The sequence below is a fragment of the Dipteris shenzhenensis genome, chromosome 27 (assembly GCF_047967505.1).
Source record: "Dipteris shenzhenensis isolate YYH24624 ecotype China chromosome 27, Dip_SZ_1.0, whole genome shotgun sequence".
NCBI lineage: Eukaryota > Viridiplantae > Streptophyta > Polypodiopsida > Gleicheniales > Dipteridaceae > Dipteris > Dipteris shenzhenensis.
The window spans coordinates 44729192-44755326 of NC_141622.1; the positions used below are offsets into that span (position 1 = coordinate 44729192).

At 46.2% G+C, this 26135-nt stretch overlaps 1 protein-coding gene across 2 annotated transcripts in view; it reads right to left on the reverse strand.

Moving 5' to 3' along the window:
* Nucleotides 1–26135, reverse strand: part of SYD (P-loop containing nucleoside triphosphate hydrolases superfamily protein) — a 146649-nt gene that overhangs the window by 54684 nt on the left and 65830 nt on the right. For both annotated transcript variants that reach the window (XM_087398858.1, XM_087398857.1), the window contains exons 10-14: nt 19030–19210; nt 18761–18925; nt 18558–18601; nt 18379–18435; nt 18169–18265 (exon numbers count right to left, since the gene is read on the reverse strand). In XM_087398858.1, the coding sequence (XP_087254984.1) occupies nt 18169–18265; nt 18379–18435; nt 18558–18601; nt 18761–18925; nt 19030–19210 (544 nt within the window). The remainder of the gene's footprint in view (nt 1–18168; nt 18266–18378; nt 18436–18557; nt 18602–18760; nt 18926–19029; nt 19211–26135) is intronic.

The window sequence follows — 26135 nt, forward strand, 5'->3', positions numbered from 1 at the left end:
CATTAATGTGACAAACAGTCCCAGTAGGCTAGGCAAACATGTACGCACAATTGCAAAATGACACTAAGAAGTACCCAAACAAAAAAGCATGCAGTTCGGTAATACTCCCAAACAAGGCTCTTCTGTCCACTAAGCCTCAAGGAATGAGGACTCAAGCGCACAGCAATAAGCTTGACAACTCCTTCAATCTTCCCGCTACAATTTGCTTACATTGCACAATTTGCTATTTATTAGGACCAAGTGTAAAGGAAACATGGTGTGTGTGCGTGCGTGCGTGCGTCCGTGCGTGCATGCGTGCATGTGTGTGTGTGTGTGTGTGTGTGTGTGTGTGTGTGTGTGTGTGTGTGACACACACACACACACACAGAGTGTTCACGTCCACTGGAGACCAAAAGGTCTATGGGACAGCAAGAAACCCTCTAGTACAACTGCTTTAGGGAGGGCGCATGGCAGCTCCCAAGGTTGTAAAATCAACCCCCATTTATTTAGAGTACCTGCATAATAGTCTGAAAGAGTAATCAGCCATACATCAATTTAAGACTGAGAGTCTTTTGGTTTTGATTTAAACTCTATGATTAGGGCTACACCTTCACAGTAAACTACCCATTTTCCATCCTTTCTGGCAGCCCTGACTTTAGCTAATTCAGTTGCCTTATTTTTTAGTTGAGCTTGTGTAAGCTCCTCAGCTATCCATACTTTGGCTCAGCTATCCATACTTTGGTACCCTTCAGCTTGTAAGATTGTCAAAGAAGCTTGATTCGCATATCTTTTGACTTCAGTGTAAGGATTGCCTAACCTTTGTAGTGCATAAGAAAAGCGGGCCTGGAGTCATCATCATCCTGCTCATCATCATCTGTCCATTCACTATAAGTGTCCTCCTCTTTGTACCAATCTTATGGAAGTCCGCCTATTCTAATCATCAGCGCATTATCACATCTAGCTTCGTGTTCTTTAATCTCTGCTTGAATATCAGACTTACTTGCTTTCGTATCCACTTCCACAATCACTTCCTTCTTAGCAGTTTGTACTTCAATATGAACAAGATCTTTGACAATAGAGACTAGCTGTGGGGTAGGGGACGAGTCCTTACAAGATTTTACAGCCTCATCAATTACTACCAGCTTACCAAGCCCTTCCAGAATGTGAAGTCGAGCTTTTACTTCTGGTAGTTCCAATCGTAGAGCTCTCACTACTTGCTGTAGATTAAAAATCTGATCATGTTACCCAAGGATGGGTCGTTTTGAGCCTTCTTGTTGATAATTGTGTGCATACGGAGAGGGTGTCATTGCTGCAACTGTAGAGTACCGAGTCCAGATGGAGGTTGAAGGAGTTGAGGGAGGCTTAGAAAAGAGCATAGGCCAGTCCATAATTGGTTGTCTATAGAACCCCCTAGCTGAACCTAACCCCCGGGTTGGGTTAGGGGTTCAGCCCAACTCGAGGTTAGGATTAGGGTTAGGGTTAGGATTTTGGGGTGGGGGGGGGGGGAGGGGTTTGTTGTTGACAACGGCACTAGGGAGTTTGTGGGTGACGACCGGCTAGGGGGAACTGGCCGCTGGCGAGTGACAACTGTTGGGGGCCTCTGGCTTCTGACTGCTGGCGGCGCCTCTGATAGCTGGTTAGCTGGTTAGCTACGTTAGATAGGTAGGTAGGCGGGGCAGGCGGCGGCTGAGGCAAACGATGGGCTGAGCGACGACGACGACGACGACAACAAGCTGAGCGATGAATGGGAGCAGTGCGACGAACGGGAGTGGGAGAGCTGAGGCTGAGAGAGAGAGAGAGAGAGAGAGAGAGAGAGAGAGAGAGAGAGAGAGAGAGAGAGAGAGAAAGATATATTAACGTCCACGGGAGACCTCACCGGCCTATGGAACAAAGTGCACTGAAAAGCAAACTCATACAAGCCTCACTGGGCTGAAGCAAAGGGTACGCTAGGACCCTTGCTGAGTACTAGTCTATGCTAGCAGAATCATAATCATCATCATAATCATAGACAACAAAAGTCACTACAGCTGCAAAGTGGGCCATATGAATCAATCTATCCAAGTGCTGGGACGAAATCGAAGCCTGGTACAGTGATGGCTCTCTAGTGGGCTGCGAAGATGTCTCATATCTGCGTCTGTCGAGCTGTCTCGTGCTCCGGTGGGGGACGCGGTCTCCTCGCTCTCTGGACTCCCTGGGCTATGTCTAGAGTGACCCCTCGTCTCTGTCGGTCTCCCCTGAGGAAAGCTCTAATAGGTCGTACCTCAATAGAGTGTACTCTGAGGGCTCTCTGTCGCACATGTGGCCTCTGCACCCCTCTCCCAGTGGTACTATGCCGGCTGCTCATCCAGACTGCTCTCATATCGGCTAGCTCCTCTTCCTCCACTCCACTGTGTCCCGGGCCTAACTCAAATGTATAGAAATCTGTGACGTGCCGCTGTGCCCGGTCACCCTCTATGTCTTGTAGTGGTCCGACCATCCCATGCTACTCTCTAATTTGTCGTAGAAGCGTCTCCCTGTGTCGCCGCGTCTCCATCAAATAAAGCCCGATGCAGACCTGGTCATGGAAATGGATCAGTCGTGACAAAGAACCAAAACCACTCCCCTCTAATTAGAGACCGTGATAGCGTCCCCGAATCTCGTAGTAGGCTGGGCAAACATAAAGAAAATGCTCCTCTATCTCAACCACCCCCAACATACATAGCGTGCACATCCGCGGCTCTCTAGGTATATCCGCTACTCTCCATGCCTCGATCCTCAACTGATGGGACGAAACCCGCATCTGACCAATGGCAATCCTCAGTGCATGAGAGACTCCTCTATGCTCGAGATACTGGGGTCTGATGATGAATCCCTCCTCTGATACTCTCAGGAGGTGGTCGCGATAAAACAGGGTCTTGGTAGGGAGCTCCTGGTCCCCCCCCAAGTCCGGGATGTGTGAAGCTGGAGGAGGTCTAGCCGTATGATACGGTTGATCTCATCTCGCAAGATCGACTCAGTAGGTGCATCCATGCTATACTGAAAGGGGGGGAGCCTGTCCATCTGGATACCGTGCCTGGCAAGCCATGTAGATACGCGTGCATACCATGTGTCTGACCCACTCTCTGCGAGTCGTCTGGATGACTCTAGGGCCAACCTCGGAAGTCTCCAATGGGTTAAGTCCGAGACTCTGTGGATGAAAGTCACTGTCTGAAAGATGGCATCAACCTGGAGAGGTGTCCTGGCGAACTCTGCCTGTACTATCTCATGTGGAACTGAGGGCTTATTGGATCATCTTGGATCCCATCGTCACCTGTAGCCGCTCAAAGCTCCTCCGATCTGTCCTTGGAAGATCACACCCTCAAAAAGGGTGCTGCATACATGACAGTCGGCCGCACCAGTGTGTCGAAAAGCCAACCCTTCGTCGGTGGATCCTGGAAGTGCGCCTAGAAACATTGCCGCTCTAGTCTAGCCAAAGCACTACGCCCTTGTGTGAGCCATTCCTGGGCTGCATGTTTCATCGTGAAGATGGGTCATGTGAAGACTGCTCCCAAATATGTGTATGACTGCACTATCTCCACTGGCTCACCAAGATAGGTGAAACCAAGTCGGTGAGTCACTGCTCTAGGGTGTTGAAGAATATAACCTTAGTTTTCCCAAGGTTGACCGTCAGATCTCTCTCTGCAAAACACCTCTAGTGCCTCCACGTCTCTCTGCAGCCCCTCCGCTGAAGAGGATATAAGGACTATATCATCAGCATATAACAATATCTGTATGAGGAGATCCCCTTTCTTAAGAGCTGCATTTTCTGCTTTGAGCTCATCCATAACTTTGCAGCCACCATCTGATGTTGTTTGTTTGCCCTTCATTTGTTGTAATTCGGTCCCCAATGTGTATAATTGGTCTTGTAGCTTGGTCTTCTCATTTTCCCATTCTGTTCTCTCCTTCTCCCATTCTTCTTTCTTGGCTTTCTCCTTTCTCCATTCCTCTTGTACCTTCCCACCTTGTTTCTGAATCTCAGCCAGTGTTTTGTCCACATGTGCTTTTTCAGCCAATAGCACCACATCGGTGGCCTCCAAGCTGTCTATTTTCTCTATCAACACAATGCAGATTTTGTTGAGGCATGTGAGTACTTATGTAGTGCCTTTGTGAGCTGTCCCTGTAGAGAGGGCTGCCATGGCTGTCTCCAAAGCTAGTTTGACCCATGTGTCTTCTATTCCCGCTCTTGTAGGCATGGTCCTCTGTCTCAACTGGCTCACCACTGTGTTTTCTTTCTTTCTTGCCCCTTGTTTTCTGGTCGCGAGCTGTCAATTGTGTGAAAACTGACCTCTCTGCTCCACTGTTTTTTTTTTGTTTTTTGCAGGCCCGAGATGTGTTGGATGGAGCCTTGGAGCTTGGAGCAGGTCGATGGTGTGTAGGGCAGTGCGCCTTGTGCGCGCTGTTTCATGGAGACTTTGATTGGGCCTAGGCAATGCCTAAGGCTGTAGGGGCTATGCTGAGCAGCCTTGCTTGGCCACACCAAGCTAGCGACTGCTCCTAGCAGTCACATGGCCCAGTTAGCAGCCACGCAATAGGTGTGGCTCATTCCACGGGGCCCAGGAGAGGCCCGCGGTGCCAGCGAAGAGCAATTAAGGGCGCAGCAGCAGAGTCGGGCAGTGAATAAAGAGCAGGCCACGGGGGTGAGGAGGCAGCCCGCAGAGGTAAGGGAAGTAGCCCACGGGGGTGAGGGAGCAGGCTGGCGTATGGAGCAGGGTAGCGTAGGCTAGCGGGGGTTGGCGGAGTAGGTCGGAGAGGCTGGCGGAGCTGGACGGGCTGAGAGGAGAGGCTAGGCTAGGCGGAGAGAGGCTGAGCGGAGAGGATAGGCTAGGCGGAGAGGCTAGGCTGAGTGGAGAGGCTAGGCTAGGTATGGATAGCGGAGGAGCTCACCCCAACTCAGCTCAAAATGAAGGCCACTGAATTTTGGCTAAAGTGAAGGATGCTCGAAAGGAAGGAAAATGGGCTGTTTACACAGATGGAAAAGCACTTATAAGAGACTTCAAATCCAAGCCTAAAGACTCTCAATCTTAAACTGATGTAATGCATGCCGATTATCGTTGGTAGTAGACATAGTTAGCCTATAATAACTTTGAGAGTGCTATATACACTCACAAGAGACTCTCAGTCCGTAACTAATGTTTTGGTGTTCACCTTTTGGTGTGTGTTTGTCCCATAGGCCCGTGAGGCCTCCCAAGGACGTTAATCTCTCTCTCTCTCTCTCTCTCTCTCTCTCTCTCTCTCTCTCTGTGTTTGTGAACTTGATGGAAGCAAGGAGTGCCTCGTACCCTCCCTTACCGGAGGATAAATGGTATAAGCTGTCACGATCTGTGACGTATTCCTTTCTCTATTTCTAGACTTATGGATTGTTTGATGAATGGACACTTGTGGAAGGGTATGCCCTTTCGACGGGACACTTCCTATGAGGCACAACCCTTCACAAGAGACACTATTAAAGAGATACTTCTATTGTAATGTACCCTCTCATCAAGGGTCACACCCTATACACTTTGGAGTACACACCTTTTCATGTGTGACTCTTCACTCTCTATATAAGAGAGGCCCAATTGTATGGATGACACACTACAGATACTACAGACACTCAAGCAATACAAATATTCCATGTTCTCTGCTATTTCAGTCTCCTTTCTGTTCCTTATCACATTTCTAAATATAGTAAATCTAGGATTTCTTACAGTGGTATCAGAGCAAATTTCGCTCCTGCCTGTAGGAAATGCCCCCCACCTTCTAGCGCCTATCTCATACATCTCTTTCTGCTAGAAGGATATCCGTGCACATTGTGCATGGAAGAGATGGAGAGAATGAGCATAAATTTTAGCACCAACCCTGCCTAAAGTCATCAATGGCCTCTCCATCTCCCTCACATCACGAGTTGATGTGAATGGACACGACAAAAATCGTGTCTTTTCATGTGCTTGGGCTGTCCAAAACCAAGGGACGCACCTTTTCCACCATCGGACAAACCTTTTGATGAAGAGTTTTGACTCCTCACCCAAGGGACACACCCCATCGTGGAAAAAAGGACACACCTCTTCATGTGGGGACACCCCTTTTAAAAACAGGGTCACACCCCTTCATGAAAAGGTATACCTATTCCAAGGGTCACACCCCTTCGAATAGGCACACCTTTTGACACCAAGCACCTTATAAAAAGGGTACCTAGAGGGGCTAAAAAGGAAAACCCAGCCCCATACCTTAGGTCTAACCCTAGACTACCTAAGGGTCAAATAAACCCACCCTTTAATTTTTTGGGCAACCACCCAACATAGGCAGCCACAAACGAAAAAAAGGGACGCTCCATCTTGACGCCCGTACAGATTTCATCAAGCAGGCTTGCCTCCCTATGCAGCCCCCCCCCCCCTCGCCGGTTTGCTGCCCTGCCCCCTCGCCGGTTTGCTGCCCTGCCCCTCGCCGGTTTGCTGCCCTGCCCTCACTGGTTTGCTGCCCTGGTTTCCTGCCAGGCCCTGCCATTGCTGCCGCAAAACAGCCTTTGATAAGCCCGCAGCCTGGTTCGCCAGCCCTCTATCGCGATACAGCATTGGAATCCGCAGCCTGTTTCGTCATAGACAGCCTGCCCCCCCCCTTTTTTTCGCCACCTTACCTACCAGATCAGCAGCGGTTCAGCCTTTCTATCATGATGAAGACAGCCTGTGAGATTCGCCCTGTTGCTGCTTTCCAGTCCTGTCCAACCAGGCCGAGCTCTGTTCCTCACACCCCACAGGCACTTGTTCTCTGAAATCAACGCAGGAAATCTGTCTTTTCTGCATCCAGCCTCTGCCAATGCCGCTATCTTCCTCGAAAGTCTACTCGGCACCTATTTCTGCTTCACACAGCCACGTGGATTTGCAAGGACAGCAACATGGACCTCCGGACAGAAATCTGCAGGCCTTTTCTACGCAACAAATTGGCAGATTAAATCAATGCCAGGTGGATTCTTTCCATTCTACTTCTAATGATTCTCTTGTCATTATCAAATTACAGCAAATGAAAGACGCTTCCTTAAAGCATGGAAACCCCTGGTAATTCACCCGGCCTTTCAAGGACACCTCAGGCATTATCTACCACACAATATCGTGTTCAGATTGCACAACCAGCCCATTTCGGAGCTTTGGCATCGTGGGTCTTCTGTGTCACGTGCCCTCCTAGTGATTTGGACCACATCCTATACCTTCTGCGTGAGGCACCTCAGTTACATTACTTCCTCAGCACAGTCCAGGTTGTGTTCCACGAGACACAAAGATACCCAGAACCCAATATTCCTCACGAGTTTGCTGTCCATCTTTGGAGAGATTTTTGCCCCTCAGCTTCAGCATCTCGAGGGTACTCTCCACCTCCTTCAGCTCCCAAATATCCTCCTATATAGGTTGTACCTTCCCCAAGACAGTATTTACACTCTGAAGGCACTCCTTCTCCTGGATATCCTCCACTTCCGACAGCAGCTCCCTATCCCTTCTTAGTGGACTCTGCAACCTACTCCTGTACTCTCACGAGCAGTAACACCCATTTCAGCATCACCAGTGTTACCTCAGACAGGACCTCCTTTACCAGATTTCCACGGGTGGTTCCATCCTACCTCGCCTATCCCCTCCAACATGAGCAACCTCAGGGAGCAGCCCGAATCTTCTTCCAGGAATGGTACAAACTAGAGCGCAAGTTCGTGCTTTTTTCACGGGGACCTCAGATATGTCATAACGCTCGCGTGCAGCCTTTCCGAAGCAACCAACCTCAATGTAGTAGCCAACCCCTGGTAGGACTCAAGAAGTCCATTGAGTGTCGTGGACACTACCTGAGCATCTGAAATAATTTCATCTACATTAATGAGATGCTCTTAAAAATCCTTGATTTTTGTGATGTATGCATCCATGATGTCCCCCTCTTCCATTTTGACATTCTCTAATTGCTTGTGAAAGAAAGCAACACATGCTTGATTGCAAACTTGGCAAAGGTGAGCCAAGATGTCCCACACAACCTTTGATCGGGCAGGTCAGATGCCTTAATTTGCAAGGGGCTTTTATGCTTTTGCTGAGTGCAAATCTCAGTTTTTGGGTGACAATTTCAAAGGGCTTTTGCCTGGAAGTGTATGCAATGTATGCCTTGAGGCCGTGTGGAGCCAGGGTGCCCACATTGGTCTTGTTTTCCGCAGTGTATCAGTGACATTTCTTTGCAGGTCACATTTTGTGTACAGCACTTAGAAAATCTCAGTTGAGCCACGCTTGGCCAGGGCGCATCGAGTTTACTCGGTCCCTAACTGTCCATCGTTGACAGTGCTCAAAAGATTTTCTCTTCAGTGTTTGTACGTTGGGATCTGTGTTGTTACTGTGTACACAGGGCCGTTTATGTATTACATTGTCAGGTGAAAGTGCCAAGAGAGCGCTGTATTTTGTATGCTACCTCAGTGTTGAGGTGTTTTTCACTTGGTACAGGTGTCAAATCAAGGGGCTTTTGCCCAGATTTTGCTTGTGAGCACTTGAGTTACTGTTTGAGACCTTCAGATGCCTTTTATCCCCTTGGCAGAAGGGTGATTGCTTGGGATTTGTCGCATTCTTTGTTGCAGGTTTGTGACAGGCTGAGGTGTTTGGAGCCTCTTTTCAGTGAACAAAACAGTGTATGACAAGTGGTTTATGCATATAAAATCAGTGCAATACCTCATCTGAGGTGGGAGAAGTGTCCAGGACAGCAGTGTTTTGTGCTTCGTCAGCTGATGATGCACTAATAAAGCACTTGTGGAACAGCTGCAGCATTCTGAAGTTACTGTTTTATGCCTATTTGAGCACGGTACAGTGTGTCAGAAGGTACAGTGACTGGAGGGAAAATTTTCTGTTTTGCTGCAGATTTTTTGACAGTAAAAACAGCACTATTGTGAGTGCTCTTGGCTCTTGATAGAGCAGGTTTTCTGAGAAATCAGAATTTTATTTAGTCATTTTTTTTTTACTTACAGGGAGTCAGGTACTTTCCTTATCTGATATGGCATCAGGGAGAAGTGAATCTTCAATTCTGAACATAAAGAAATTGGAAGGGGCACACAATTATGCATTATGGGCAGAACACTGTTTGAATGTACTTCTGCTAAAGAAGATTTCTAAGCCCATAAGGGTGAAGGGTGTCAAGCCATCTGGGATGGCAAATGATGAGTGGGAGGAGCTTGATTTGTCCGCAAGGGCTGCTATCATGCTTACTCTCACTGATTCTCTTGTGTTCAATGTTCAGGCAGAAAAGACCTCTTATGGCCTATGGCAGAGGCTAGAAGAGTTGTATGCCCAAAAGAGTTCAGCCAGTAAGGTTTATTGGTTGAAGAAGCTTGTCGACCTTCGCATAAAGGAAGGTACAGCTATGACCTCACACTTGAGTGAGTTCAATGCCATCTTTACACAGCTTATTGCACAGGGATTGAACCTTGATGAGGAGTTCAAGGCTACTTTCTTGTTGTGTACCCTCCCCGAGAGTTGGGACACTTTCAAGACCACCCTGTCAAATTCAAATGTCACTCTTATGTATGCTGATGTGGAGAGCTCTCTCCTTATGGAGGAGATGAGCAGGAAGAATAATGCGGGCAGCAAGTCTTCCAATGCTTTGCAGGTACAGGAAAGAGGTAGGACTCAGCAGAAGGGGAGATCTGCTGGCAAGTCCAAATCCCGCAGTCAGTCCCGTGGCAAAAAGGATATTGAATGCTTTTACTGTGGCAAGAAGGGACATGTGAAGTCTAAGTGCTTCAAGTTTATACGGGATCAAAAAGCCAAGAAGGCTGAGACAAAGGATGCAGGCAGTGGAAGCAAAGGCAAAGGCAAGGCCAAGACAGATGACTTGGATGCAGTGAATGTTGCAGCAGAGGACAGTGACAGTGACAAACATGAGGTATTATGTTCTTCTGCTGTAATTGCACATACATTGGTTATTGATGGCCATGACATGCACACCTGGCTCTTGGATTCAGGTGCTTCTTTTCATGTTACGCCTCATAGGGAGTGGTTTACTTCCTACACAGGTACTCATGGAGTTGTTCACCTTGGGAACAACTATGCATGTCAGATTGCAGGGATTGGCAGTATACAGATAGTATTCCCTAATGGACGCATATTTATGCTTGATGGTGTTCGCCATGTGCCGCAAATCAAGAAAAATCTGATTAGCACTAGCTTGTTGGATGACAGTGGTTACCACACCACATTTGGGGATTCCAAATGGGTGATTACTGATGGCCAGGTTGTAGTGGCTGAGGGTTATAAGAGTGATACCTTGTACCCTCTTTATGTTTCCAGTGTAGGTAATCATGTTGTTGCCATAACCAAGCTGCCAAAGGTTTCATTGTGGCATAGCCGGTTGGGACACATGTCCCTTAAAGGAATGCAAGAACTGTCACGTTTGGGTTATCTGCCGTCTCTTTCATTTTCAGATTTGCCTACTTGTGATCATTGCATTTTTGGAAAGCATTCTATGACTCCTCATAAGAGGAGAACTCCCCAGAATAGAGCACCGCTTGATCTAGTGCACAATGATTTGTGTGAGATGCCACAGCTATCACTAGGGGGTGCAAAGTATTTCATTACTTTTATTGATGATGCCACACGCAAAGTGTGGGTCTATTTCTTGAAGCATAAAAGCGATGCCTTAGATGCTTTCAAGAAGTTTGTCGCTCAGGTTGAGAATCGGACAGGTCGCACGCTGAAATGCCTCAGATCCGATAATGGGGGTGAGTATGTGTCACATGCTTTTGTACAGTTTTGCGAAGCTAAGCGCATTAAACAGGAACTCACAGCCCCTCATAATGCATCTCAAAATGGTGTGAGTGAGCGGATGAATCGAACTATTCAGGAGAAGGTTCGATGTATGTTGTCTTATGCTGCATTGCCCCATGGCTTTTGGGCAGAAGCCGTGCAAACAGCAGTTCACCTAATTAACAGGTCGCCGAATAAGGCTTTGGAGCTGAAAGTGCCAGAGGAGGTGTGGTCTGGCAAGCCACCTTCATATAAGCACTTACGTGTGTTTGGCTGCGAGTGCTTTGCTCATATACGCAAAGAACTGCGCACCAAACTGGAGCCAAAGTCTTCCAGATGCATCTTTATGGGTTATGGTGACGAAGGTGAAATGGGGTACAGGTTATGGGATCCCGTCAAACGGAAGATTATACGCAGCAATGATGTCATCTTTAAAGAGGATAGTGTACACAAAGAACCCGTGCAACCTGTGGAATACAGGAGGGTTGTTTATGATGATGTCGGACAACAAAGAATGCCCATTAATATGCAGCAGCAGGCTGCTGTAGATAACCCTGTTCAAGAGGGTATACAGGCTGAAAATCAGCCAGACAATTTTGCCAATGATGCACCACTGGATATGCCAGCAAATGGCGCTGTAGAACAGCCAAATATGGTGGTACAGCCACCCGTCATGCATGACGAACAGGCTAGACAGCAGCCTAATCCGGAACATTTTGTTAGGAGGAGCACCCGTGTACAACGGCCTCCTGACAGGTTTGTTCCCGGAGCCAATAATGTGGCTGATTTTATCATGCTGACAGATTGTGGTGAGCCTTCCAGCTTCAAGGAAGCTATGGGAAGAACAGATAAAAGGAAGTGGGAGAAAGCCATGCAGTCAGAAATGGACTCCCTACTTCAAAATGATACATGGGACTTGGTGCAGCTACCTGCAGGCAGAAAGGTTTTGCCATGCAAATGGGTTTACAAAGTCAAAGTGGATTCAAATGCTTTACCGAGGTATAAGGCCAGATTGGTTGCCAAGGGATTTAAGCAGGAGAAGGGCATTGACTTTGATGAGATCTTTTCCCCTGTCGTCAAGATGACTACTTTGAGAGCAGTGTTAGCTCTTGTTGCTCATGAGGACATGGATTTATGTCAGATGGATGTGAAGACTACTTTTCTTCACGGAGATCTCCATGATGAGATCTACATGAGTCAGCCAGAGGGATATGCTGTTTAAGGGAAAGAGCAGCTTGTGTGTAAGCTCAAGAGGAGCTTGTATGGACTCAAGCAGGCGCCAAGAGAATGGTACAAGAAGTTTGATGCCTTCATGCAGTCCCAAGGGTATCATAGGTGTGAAACCGATCATTGCTTGTACACCAAACGGGCAAAGGATGGCAGTTTGATGCTACTCATTCTACATGTGGATGACATGCTGATTGCCAGCACATCTCAGCAGGAGATTAGTGCTTTGAAGAAACAACTGCATAAGTCTTTTGACATGAAAGACTTGGGTGATGCAAACCATATTCTTGGCATGCGGATTATTCGTGACAGGTCCAAGGGACTTTTGTTTCTGTCACAGGAGGAGCACATTGACAAAATACTGCAGAGGTTTAAAATGGAGGGGGGGAAGTCTATTAGTACCCCGTTGCCTCCACATTTAAAACTCAGCAGTAAGGACAGCCCCAGATCAGATGATGATAAGGCTGAAATGGCCAAGGTTCTGTATGCATCTGCAGTTGGTTCTTTGATGTATGCCATGGTTGCCACTCGTCCGGATATTGCTTTTGCGGTGGGAGTCATCAGCAGGTATATGGCAAATCCAGGCAAGCGGCACTGGGAAGCAGTGAAAGGTGTCTTGAGGTATCTCAAGGGTACCAAAGACTTGTGCATATGCTATGGTAGGCAGGATGCATTGGTGCATGGTTTTACAGATTCAGACTATGCAGGGAATGCAGATAACCGGAAGTCTACTACCGGTTATATTTTCACATTTGCAGGAGGTGCTATATCATGGGTGTCTCGGTTGCAGAAATGTGTTGCACTGTCAACCACTGAAGCTGAATATGTTGCAGCCACTGAGGCTTGCAAGGAAGCAATATGGCTTACTCGGCTGGTGGGAGATTTGGGCATTACAGGAGATATGCCACTTTTGCATTGTGATAGTCAGAGTGCTATCATGTTGGCAAAGAATCCGGTCTTTCATCAAAAGACCAAGCACATAGATGTGAAATACCATTTCATCAGGGAGGTACTGGAAGACAAGCGACTTGAGCTTGTGAAGGTGCATACTGATGATAATCCTGCAGATTTGCTCACTAAGAGCTTCCCTACAGAGCGGTTTGCACATTGCCGCCACATCATGGGATTAGGATGAGACCATTCTTATTTTATGGTCTTGTATACAGTAACTGTATATTGCTGTAATTTTTATTCTTTTCTCCCCTTTAGGCACATTGGCCTTTAGGTGGGAGGTTGTTGGGGTAAAGGCACACTGCCACCCTTTTGTTAAAGTTATGACACCTATGACTGTCTTAAGACAGTCACAGGGTGAAAGCCTAATCCTAATAAAACCTATGAGTTTGTGGTGTGGCTCTACACTTCACACCCACACTTTTGTGTGTCCCCCTCTCTCTCTCTGTCTTCGTCGTTCCACTCCCTCTCCCTTTCCCTCTCAGTTCTATGGTCAACAAACTTCGATTGAACACCAGTCCTAGTCTCATGGACTATCAGATTGAACTCGCAAATGGAACTACCTTCTTGGGCAACACCAGGATCAAAAACTTGTCTTTTCGCATCCAACACTATACGGACAAGTTGAACTTCGACATCATGCCTCTTTCTCGGTACGATGTCATACTTGGACAACAGTGGCTCTACGACTATGATCCATCAATCAGTTTTCGCAGCCATACTATCCAGTTTGTCCACCAGGGAAAACTTATTGAGCTAATTGGTTCTAGGGACTCTCCTTCAACCCCAGTTGCCTCTGTCCTACAAGTAAAGAAGTGGGTTTGTAAACGTCAAGTAAAGACTTCACTTTTGTTGGTTACGGCAGTAGAGGAGACACCAACAAAGGATCCTCCTGAATACCTCAACCAACCTTTTTTCCAGCCCTACCTGGATATTTTTCCACAGGAATTGCCAAAGCAGTTACCACCTCGACGACCAGTGGATCACCCAATCGAACTTATTCCCGGCAATAATCCACCGTCGAAACCTCCTTATCGGGTTTCTTACACTCAAAATGAAGAAATCCAAAGACAGGTGACCGAACTACTCGACAAAGGTCACATTCGGCCCAATCGCAGCCCTTTCGGATCTCTTGTACTACTTGTGGAAAAAAAGAATAAGTCAATGCGCCTCGGCATCGACTACCGAGCCCTCAATAAGCTCACTATCAAAAACAAGTATCCATTGCCTCGCATCGATGACCTCTTCGATCAACTTCTACACGCAACACAATTCTCAAAGATTGATCTTCGTTCAGGTTATCATCAAATTCGCATACAAGAAGGCGATGAGTACAAGACAGCTTTTCGAACAAAGTATGGACACTATGAATGTTTGGTCATGCCTTTTGGGTTAAACATTACAATTCTTTTTAAATTAGTTTCTTATTTGAGTTTTTGAGTTCTATTTTAATTAGTTTCTTATTTATATTTGAGTTTGTAAATTTGAGAAATGAGAGAGAATAGTGAGGGAGAGAAAGAGAGAGGAGAGAGGGAAAGAGAGAAATTAAGAGAGAGAAGAGGGGCTCTTGGCGGCCGTGGCTGCCAAAGGGAGAGAGAGAATAGAAATGAGAGAGAGAATGAGAAATGAGAGAGGAGTAGGGAGGGAGAGAAAGAGAGAAGGGAGAGAGGGAGAGAGAGAGAGAGATTCAGAGAGAGAAGAGGGGCTCCTTAAATGAGAGAGAAGAGTAGGGAGGGAAAGAAAGAGAGAGAGGAGAGAGGGGGAGAGAGATTAAGAGAGAGAAGAGGGTCTCCTGGCGGCCGTGGCTGCTAGAGGGAGGGAGAGAGTAGGGAGAGAGAGGGAGAGAGAGAGAGAAAGAGAGAGAGGGAGAGAGAGGGAGAGAGAGAGAAAGAGAGAGAGGGAGAGAGAGGGAGAGAGAGAGAAGTTTAAGAGAATGAAATGTGGCAGAGAGGAGAGAGGGAAAGAGAGAAATTAAGAGAGAGAAGAGGGGCTCTTCGCAGCCGTGGCCGCCAAAGGGAGAGAGAGAATGAGAAATGAGAGAGAAGAGTAGGGAGGGAGAGAAAGAGAGAGAGGGAGAGAGACAAGAGATTCAGAGAGAGAAGAGGGGCTCCTTAAATGAGAGAGAAGAGTAGGGAGGGAAAGAAAGAGAGAGCTGAGAGAGGGAGAGAGAAAAGAGAGTCTCCTGGCGGCAATGAGAGAGAAGAGTAGGGAGGGAAAGAAAGAGAGAGCTGAGAGAGGGAGAGAGAGATTAAGAGAGAGAAGAGAGTCTCCTGGCAGCCGTGGCTGCTAGAGGGAGGGAGAGAGTAGGGAGGGAGAGGGAGAGAGAGAGAGAGAAGAGAGGAGGGAGACTTAGGGAGAGAGAAAGAGAGAGAGGGAGAGAGAGAGAGAGCGATAGAGAAAGAGAGAGAGGGAGAGAGAGGGAATGAAACTTCTGTGCTAGAGGGAGGGAGAGGGAGAGAGAGAGAGAGAAGAGAGGAGGGAGACTTAGGGAGAGAGAAAGAGAGAGAGGGAGAGAGAGGGAGAGAGAGAGAAAGAGAGAGAGGGAGAGAGAGGGAATGAAACTTCTGGCAGCCGTGGCCGCCAGAGGGAGGGAGAGAGTAGGGAGGGAGGGAGGGAGAGAGAGAGAGAGAGAGAGAGAGAGAGGTGAGAGAGAGAGAGAGAGAGAGAGATGAGAGAGAAGAGAGGAGGGAGACTTAGGGAGAGAGAGAGGGAGAGAGAATGAAACTTCTAGCGGTCGTGGCCGCCAAGAGAGGGAGGTAGAGAGAGAGAGAGAGAGAGAGAGAGAGAGAGAGAGTGAGACTTCTCACGGCCGTGGCCGCCAAGGGAGGGAGGGAGGGAGGGAGAGAGAGAGAGAGAGAATAATGCCCCGGCCACATTCATGACACTAATAAACGACATCTTCAGGCCTTTCCTCGATAAGTTCGTCATCGTTTACCTCGATGACATCCTCGTTTTCAGCAGATCCCTACATGAGCACAAACAACATCTTCACCAAGTTTTTGCAGTTCTCCGCGCAAATTCTCTCTACATCAACATTGAGAAGAGTGAGTTCTTCAAGACCCAACTCGAATATTTGGGACATGTTATTTCAGCTCAAGGCATCTCTGTGGATCCCAAGAAGGTCGAGGTAATCTAAAACTGGTCTACTCCTAAGAATGTTCATGATGTCCGCTCTTTTCTCGGATTGGCAAACTTCTACCATACAAAGGTCTATCAGTTTTCCGAAATCGCAGCTCCTATGTCCGAATTATTGAAAAGCACAATAGTTTTTCAGTGGCTTCCCGATGCAAGAAGGCAGAGTTATTGCTTTTGACAGCCATAAACATTCAGATATCCAAACCCGATACCCGGTTTATGATAAGGAGTTTCTTACTGTTGTACATGCTTATCGCTCTTGGAAACATTATCTCATGGGAGCCGCCTCGGTGGTCAAGACAGACCATCACTCTTTAAAGTATATCTTTACTCAGCCAGCCATGAACGCTCGACAAGCACGCTGGGTTGAGTTTCTGGCCAACTTTCACATGACCATTGAGTCCATTCCAGGACTACGCAATGTAGTTGCAGATGCTCTCAGCAGGTTAACTCTAGCATCAGCTATGGTAATCTCTACATTATCTGTGGATGTTCCGAATTCATTCAAAGGAAAGTATTTCAATGATAAAGACTTCGGCACAGCAGTACAAGTTCTTTCAAAAGATCAACCTTCGACTTCCGAACAGAAGATTTTCTCATCCTATTCTTATACGGACAACCTTCTGTATTATCAAGATCGCGTCTGTGTACCACATGACAAGGATGTTCGACGTCTTTTGTTAAAAGAGCATCATGTAGTTCCTTATGCTGCCCATCCAGGCATCAACAAGACTTATAGGTTACTCAGTGCAACATACTACTAGCCTCAGATGAAAAGCGACGTCATCAACATGGTTACATCTTGCTTATCTTGTCAACAAATGAAAGCAAGCCAACGACTTCCAACAGGACTTCTTCAACCTCTTCCAGTTCTAACTGAAAGGTGGGAAAGTATTACCATGGATTTCATTACAACACTACCACGATCCTCCAAAGGTAACACTCTGATTATGGTAATTGTTGATCGACTGTCCAAAATGGCACACTTTGTTGCTTGCAAAAGCAGTGCACAGGCTCCGAACATCGCCAAACTCTTCATACAACACATCTTTCTAAATATAGTAAATCTAGGATTTCCTACATAAGCGGAACCGTTAATTCCATTGGACAGCAAAGCATTCACACACAAAGCCCTTGTAATGACTAGACATCCAAATACTCATGTGGAGCATGGGTTGTCAGACATTTGGACTCAGCACCAAATCAATAGATTTTCAATGGAGGACTGTTTGGCAATGGTGCCACTTAGTACTACGATGGTGAAGGATCTAGGGTAAGAGTATTATAGAAGCAACAATCGTGTGGGTAGCCGATATCTGTCACATGCCAATACAGATGCCATGTTCATATTGTTAGTCAGCTACATCTGCAATCAGGCAGGTCAAGCAGGTCAGAAGGCGAGGTCTTGTCAGTCATTCAGGTAGGTCCTCGGTTAGAGTCAATATTGGGATCTCTCTTCAATGCACCTATAAGACTCACTTTTAATGCACCTGTTATTGCATCCATCGTATCATCCAGCTGGAGCATTATCATGGCATGAAAGGGGCCTGGCATCTTGTGTAGATTGGCTTTAGTCCCTTGAGGCTAAGTCGTACATAACTCATTTTGTCATTTAGATACAGGTTTGCATCCTTTCATTGGCACATTTTATCCATGAAAATCCTTGAGCACTCGTGCTTGCTAAGCTATCTTTGCATGATGCACATTGTATATCCATAACCAAATGCAATACAGGAGAATGATATAGGCCTGAATGTGGTTCTTTTGAAATGTCTTGTATTCTGAAGGAGAAACCTTGAAGAGACCCTGAAGTAAGACACTACACAGCTATAAGCTTGAAGAGGTATGTCTGTCCTAAATTTTTATTTAAAACAAGCAACTAACCAGCACATAACTACCAAGTTGACGAGCTTGAGCAGCCCATGGATGGACCCTCTTTCCCATCATGGAGATGTGACTTTAGATTAGGGCATGCCTCTATAAAAGCTTAGACGCACATTTCTCTCATAAACCAAAGAGCTCCCTCGATCTATTTTAAATTTATTTTGTGGCAGTGATAAATTTTGTAAACCGTTTTTTGCATTGGGCAGTGTGCTGAAATGCAATGAACTATGAAGCTCGTGGCTGAAATTACCTGGACTGTTTTTCCAAGGCCCATTTCATCAGCTAGGATGCCGTTCAAGCTGTTGTTATACAGTGACACCATCCATCTTAGACCATTCATTTGGTACCTGGTAGCAGTGAAGAGACACAAACACTTGATTCATAATTTCAAGGACAACAGAATGCTGGATATGTGAATGATGAACTCCTCAAACTCCTAAAGAAATGCTCCAGAACTTACTCGCGTAACTTGCCACCAATCAGTGTTTGAGGTTGCTCTTTGATAATCTCTTTCACACTGCAAGTTATACAACAAGCATAAGGCAGTCTGTCAGAGGCCATAAGTAAAACATCCAATTCAAAGCATAAACAACGTCCACCAGCAGTCTTTACCAATCTTTTACACAACCCATAACATACCTGTGTGCCATCAAGTAATACTTCTCATTGCTTTCAAGATAATTCTGTACAAAACAGAGGCTACCAGTTATTAGACAAGAACAGAGATTACCAGTTATTACACAAGAACAGATTCTAACTCGCTGTGCAAAACAGACGTTACCAGTTATTAGACGAGAACAGACTCTCACTCTCTTTCAGCTGCCACTTCAAAACTGACATACCTGTGCTTGATCTTTGGCTAAGTCCTCTTTCACACTCTTCGCATCCATATGTGCCTCACCATCGAGCATGGCCTGAACCTTCTGTTGCTGAAGTTTCACACCAAGCTTTTGTAGATATGCTTCTGTCTCCTTCAGAAGCTGCTTTACTCTGTCTGACTTTGCATCCTGGTTAATGTTCAGAACTTTAAGAAATTTAGCCATAAAAATACCAGAGAATGTCTTAGTGATACAATATACACAATCGGGCAAAATTCCAACACGACACCCACCTTAACCATCCGCAAGTATCCCTCCACATCATTGTTCTTCAAAAGATTTATTTTTTCACGTTGAATTCTTTCCAGTTTCTCCCTATAAGCACGTTCCTTCTTTTTGTGGAACTCCTTGATGTAACGATTTAAGCCCCTCCCACGTTCACGCTTCATTTTATACCAATCATCCATCCTCTCCCTGCAATAAGTTCCATTAAGTTCCATTGTTTGTCAATGTTTGTCAATTCACATTAGTACAACGCACTGATAGACACCTCTTTGATAATTCATATGTATATTGAGAGCCAAACTTTGAATATTTTACTCTAAAAATAAAAACCAAAAAGATTTTAGCATAATGCACTCAAAACACAAGTGATGTGACTCCTGAGAATCTGAGGGAGGGAGGAATATAAGGGGCCAGAAAAAGTTACGCTCGATCTTCTCGAGAGTGCCAGCAACCCCTTTGTGTCCGCCAGCTGTGGAATCATGTATATCATGGAGTATGGTAGCACAGAATTGGGCCAGCACACAAAGGCGTCCTCTGAAAAACAACCGGTGAGAGACGGTAGCCCTTGCTCTCTGCACTGTACCCAACAAAAATGCATTTGATTGCCTTATTAGACAACTTATGCCAAAACTCAACGGGCACATGAGCATATGCAATGCATCCAAAAACACGAAAATGATCCACAGAAGGCTTTCTCCCTTGCCAAACTTCATAGGGAGTCTGGGTCTTCAAAGCTTTTGTGGGAGCCCGATTCAAAACATAATTGGCACACATGAGACCTTCAAGCCAAAATTTGTGAGGCAATCTTTTGCTTTTTAGCATGCATCTATCCTTCTCCATAAGAGTACGATTTTTCCTCTCAGCTTTACCATTTTGCTGAGGTGTTAGCCTCACTGTAAGCTGATGTGCAATGCCCTTGTCTTTCAACCCTTTGAAATTCCCGATCAGCCTTTTGAGCAGATTAGCATGGATTGTATCACAGCCTTCCACTAGTCATTAGTTCCAAGACCACCATGTGCCCAACCTTTTTGGACAGGTTTAGCAAATTTGGCATGCTTATTCCATGCAAGGGTACCATCGATGCACAGGGCACAGCTCGCCTTAGACAGTTTTGGAAACCCTTGTTTGACAATTTTGGTACAAAGCTTAGCTTCTCCAACTAGATCAGCGGGTTCAAAGATCAAGGAGACCACGCCCCCCTCCGACACCGCAATATGAGACAGCCAGACAGACTCAAATTCGAGATATATTCACCGCTCATAGACGAGCCACCACAGTGCCGGGCTTCGGTTTCTGAGTTTCCAGTTCCAGTTCTCAGCTTGCTCCAGATAGCAGATAGCACATGATATGATATTTTTGTACTTGTTTTTGCTTGAGCCATTGAGCTCTCTTTATTTTAGCTCAGTACTCAGCAAAGGGTCTTAGCGCGCCCTTTAGCAACCATTCCCAGGGTCCTTCTGGCTGGAGAGACCCTTCATATGGGCAAACCTCCACGTCAGAGGAATTAGATAATGGTGCCCACGAAACCGTGCAACAGTCACCTTCTTCTTGACGCCATTTCGTTCAATTCGACTTGCTGGAGCAGCCATTCCAAAATTCCTCTGAGCCAAGCTTGCACAACAGTATGAGCTAGCTCCTGTCCAGATTTGAAGGGAAATGGTCCACCAGGGAGGGAGAAACAGCCAAAAAACCAGTCGACTTTCAAGCTGTTGGCTATGGCGACGTGACACGACATTTCGCCTCTCTTCTTCAATGGCTCTTCTCTGGTATACCAGCTTTATTTCTACCTAGAAAGCCCTCTTTTCTTTGCTTTGAAGAGTGAGATACAAGCCCTCCAAGTTCAGGTCTCTGTTTTGGACAGTTTTGACAATGTTGTGAGTTTGATGCTACATTAGATGCTACTTTAGCATTTCTGATATTTTAAAGTGTTGAATAGCATCAGTACAACTATGGCTACAACTTTCCTTTAAGTTGCTATACCTGGATTTGTTTTAAATACTTTCATTTAGCCACCTCTATGAAGCATGCAAGTTGAAGCATCATTTCCATTATGATTTGTAGTATGGAATTTGGTTACAAGTCTTTGCTACTCTAAATGCTTGTACTTTGAAGCTCTTCAACTCTTTCTAGCCTTGTAAGAGAGTAGACACTGCCCATTTTGGGTTAGACCCTCTCATGGCTACCTTCTTGAATACGGATAAGTTCAATGGTAAAGGCTTCACACATGGCAGATGAAAGTTAAGTTTGCATTGATGAGGCAAAACCTCTGGGGGCTTGTCAAACCTGCTTCAACTTGTTCTTCAACAGCCTCTAATGCTGGAGAATCCTCAACTCCTACACGCCTGGCACGAGATCCTGCTAGAGAGGAGAAAGCCTATGGCATTATTGCTCTTGGCTTAGGAGATGACTATATTCATCACATTTGTGATTTGGAGTCTCCTTCTGAAGCTTGGCAGAAGCTTGATATTATTTTTGGTGCTAGCTCTCACATCTCAAAATTGTCACTTAAGATTGCTTTCTTTGAATTGAAGATGGCCAGTGGCACTCCTTTGGCTGCCCATGTCAATCACATGCGGAGTCTCATGACTCAACTTGCTTCTATCAACTCTCTAATCACTACAGATGATGCAATGGCAGTATTGCTCAAAAGTATGCCTGAAGATTATGATCATGTTGTTACCACTTTGAAACATCTTCCTAATCCTACTCTTGAAGGTCTTATTACTGCTCTTCAAGAAGAAGAAAGGCACATGGAACTCCGGAGAGGCAATGACATAGCTTATGCCATAAAAACTCAAAAGGGCAAGTTTTCACCTTGCAAACATTGTGGGAAGACTAATCACCTCTCAAAAGATTACTTCAAGATCAATCCTTGCAAACATTGTGGCAAAAACAATCACCATGAAAAGTATTGTAAGGCCAAAAAGGAAGCAACTACTTTCAGTTGATGTGCCTCCACAAGATGAGGCCTCCTATGAAGATTATGCTTTTTGAATCATCTCCATATATGCTCCACATCTCTCTTTTTATGTTGAGTCAAGGTACTCTGCCTCGATAGTCCTCCAAAATGAATGGAATAAACTATTGTGTGTTTTGTAAACACCTCTGGTCACCATATGATGTAGACCATGTGTATGTGTTTTTGCTCCATGGTACCTCCTGCAGACATTGTGTGCATGACCATTGGAAGGTCTTATGTATCCCTTTTGTTTACTTCACACCCTTGGGAACCCCTTGCTAGCATGAGACCCTAGACATAGATTTATCCTTGACCACCATGAGATGGCATGAGAAACTATGAGACTAGATGTATCCTTGACATAGCCTGAGGCATTACCTTGAGGGGGGGTATGATGGGATATCTCAAGGTGTATGCCCCAGGCACACCTTGGTTGCGCTAGAGGCACAGTTAGGTGCCCATAAGCACTGTTAGGTGGTGGTAGATGCAGTTGGAATATGGAAGCAAGAACTAGAACTAGAACTAGAAACTGGAAATGAAATAACAAGACTGAAAGACTAGAAATACCTTGAGAAGAGTGTAGACAAGACACAAGCTAGACTGATAGATTACAATGATGTGACCCATTGAATATATGGGCCAAAGTACAAGACATAAAGCAAGAGTGCTTATGGGATAATTGTAGAAGTGCCACATGGCACACACTCAAGACATAAAGACTAGACTTAGACTTAGACTTAGAATAGTACACTTAGTGTGCACTGATCTCCAACACCCTCCTTAAGTGGACACTAGGAGTAAGACAGAAAGACAAGACTAGAAGACAAACTGATAGACTGATAGACAAGATAGAAAACATGACAGACAAATGATCCTGAGACACCCCTCCTCAAGTGATATCCTCATATGGGTCCACAAGGGTAAGGACAAGATGGATCTAAAACACAGTCAGATAGACAAATAGACAGACAGACAAGACTAGATAGACAGAAGACTGATTGTAGACAAATAGAAAGACCAAGACACTAGAACCCCTTGACCTACATCATCGGTGGTCAAGGTGGTAGACAAAACATAGAAGTAATCAGAAAGCCCACTTCTCATCATGTGAGGAAGGAACAGCAAGATCAGCTGATGGAGATGTTGCAGCAACATGGGCTGAGATAGATACAGGAGCTGATGTAGAGGTTTTGGAGTAGCAGTCCCTCTCCCGGTGATTATCACGGCCACAAATGGTGCATGGATGAGCCTTGAAACAGTCCTTCTCCACATGATTAGTTTTGCCACAATGGGTGCAAGGCTTTCTTACTTTGGAACTTCCTTTCTTTGCTAAAAATGCAGTGTCAGTTACCTTTCGTTGTTGAGTTCTTTCTTCCTCTTGGAGAGCATTGATGATACCCTCAAGAGAAGGATTATTATGATACTTGAAGGTAGTGACAAGAGTAGCATAGGAGTCAGGTAAGCTTTTGAGAAGCACAGCAATAGCAATATCTTCGGAGATGGGAGACTTGACTGACGCAAGCTGAACCATAAGACTGCGAAGATAATTGACATGAGAGGCTATTGTAGCTCCTTCCTGCATATGTAGATCAAAGAATGAGATCATAAGTGCAATCTTAGAGTTTTTAGATCGGGCTCCAAAAAGAGTGTCCAAAGTGATCCATGCTTGAGGAGCAGACTGTATGTCGGAGATGTGATGAATGTAATCATCTCCAAGGCCGAGCAATATGATAGCATAGGCTTTGTCGTTCTTGGCAGCAACAACTTGCTCAGATGGACCTTCGGGAGCATCACGGTGAACAATGTCCCAAAGGCCTTCTTTCATAAGATGGCACTTGATTTTGATCTGCCAAGTATGAAAGTTGGACCCATTGAATTTGTCGATAGATATGAGAGAATGAGAGGAAGATGCCATGTGGGAAGGTCTTACCTCTTGCTAGGATGCAAGGGCAGTGTCTATTCCCTTACAATATTGCAGAAAATAAATGAGAGGAAGAGATCCCAGAAGCCGGTTCTCTCACCACTTTGTCAGGGCCATAGCATATCACAGCCCATCGAAGTAGGAGGAACCAGCAAAAAAAGGAGAGACTGTTCAGCAAACTGAAAGAGGCAAAGCTTAGTACCTCAATCCCGGGCAGAGATAGAGATGAAAGAGGGATGCAGATCTTCGTGCAGATGAAGTCGAAGAAGTCTTCAGCCTGTGCAGGTACGGATTCCGTACAGTCGTACGGACTGTACGGACAGCTGTACGGACGGCGAGCAGAGTACGGCGGCGTACGGACGGCGAGCAAAGTACGGCGTACAGACGGCAGCATACGGATTACGTACGAAAGTACGGGCGGCGCTGTACGGATAGCAGGTACAATAGCAGGAGCGGGTGCAGATCTGTCAGTGACAGGAGATGTTGCGCAGATCTGGCGTGACAACAGATCTGGCGCTCAGATCTGAGCTGCGCAGATCTGGAGCACAGATCTGGAGCGCAGACCTAGAGTAAACAGGAGCAGCTCCAGCGCAGAAAATGGAGAGGTGCTCGCAGCATTGGCGGGGCAGACAGGTGCAGCATGGACAGCGGCCTGAGGCTGAGATGAAGAGGCAGATGTGTAGAAGGGGGCGTGGTTCAGATATAGTGGCCAACAGGAGTAGCAGGCGGAGAGAGAGATAAGCTGAAAGGAGAAGATGAAGCTATGGCTGCAGCAGAGTGAGAGGAGAGGAGAGGGGATCTACATGCTCTGATACCAAGTTGGAATATGGAAGCAAGAACTAGAACTAGAACTAGAAACTGGAAATGAAATAACAAGACTGAAAGACTAGAAATACCTTGAGAAGAGTGTAGACAAGACACAAGCTAGACTGATAGATTACCTATGATACCCTTGAGACTGCATGAAGGCATCAAACTTCTTGTACCATTCTCTTGGCGCCTGCTTGAGTCCATACAAGCTCCTCTTGAGCTTACACACAAGCTGCTCTTTCCCTTTAACAGCATATCCCTCTGGCTGACTCATATAGATCTCATCATGGAGATCTCAGGTAGCATACAAAATGTAGCGCTCTCCTGACACTTTCACCTGACAATGCAATGCATAAACAGCCCTGTGTACACAATAACAACACAGATCTCAACGTACAGACACTGAAGGGAAAATCTTTTGAGCACTGTCAACGATGGACAGTTAGGGACCGAGTAAACTCGATGCGCCCTGGCCAAGCGTGGCTCAACTGAGATTTTCAACTGAGATTTTCCAAGGTGTCGTACACAAAATGTGACCTGCAAGAAATGTCACTGAATACACTGCGGAAACAAGACTAATGTGGGCTCCCTGGCTCCACACTGCCTCAAGGCATACACTGCATAAGCTTCCAGGCAAAAGCCCTTTGATACTGTCACCCAAAAGCTGAGATTTCACTCAGCAAAAGCATAAAAGTCCTCTGCAAGATCAAGGCATTACCTTCCCAAAACAAGATAACTGTGCAATCAACCACACTGTGGTACTGGTCACCTCAAGCACGAGGGAGATGAAGGTACTTGCTGTACTTTCAAAAAAAAACACAGTTTTGAGAACTGAAAATGATCCTGAATGAAGAGCAGAGTGCTCTTTCTCCTTCTCTTTTTCTCCCAAAAAAAAAATGATGTACCTGCTGTACTTTTGTACCAGTGTACTTGTGCAAAGTACCTGTGTACCTGCTGTACTTCTGCAGGGTTCAGAAAAATTTTTTTCGAAAAATGTACTTCTCTTGCTGCAGATCCCTGACGAAGGAGAATGCTGCAGATCCCTGACGAAGGAGAAAAGACGCCCCTTCCTGTCGCAATCCGTACGGCAGTCCGTACGGTACAGTCGAAGGTACGGTGTGTCCGTACGGATGTACGGACGGCCGTACGTCCGTACGACTGTACGGCGCAACCGCGCGATGCCCAGATCTGCCCACGCGTGCGCTGCTCGGCGCCACCCTGCTGTAGCCCACGATGCGCCGCCCTGCTTCAGCCCTCGATGCGCCTTGCTGCAGCTCGCGATGCGCCGCCCTGCTTCAGCCGCCCTGCTGCAGCTGTCTGCACTGCTTTTCGCTGCTGCCTGCTCTATATCAAGGGGGCACAAGCCCCGAGGGAAGTAGAGGTAGAGGGAGCTGGTAGGCAGGGGTGGGGAGGAATGGTAGGCT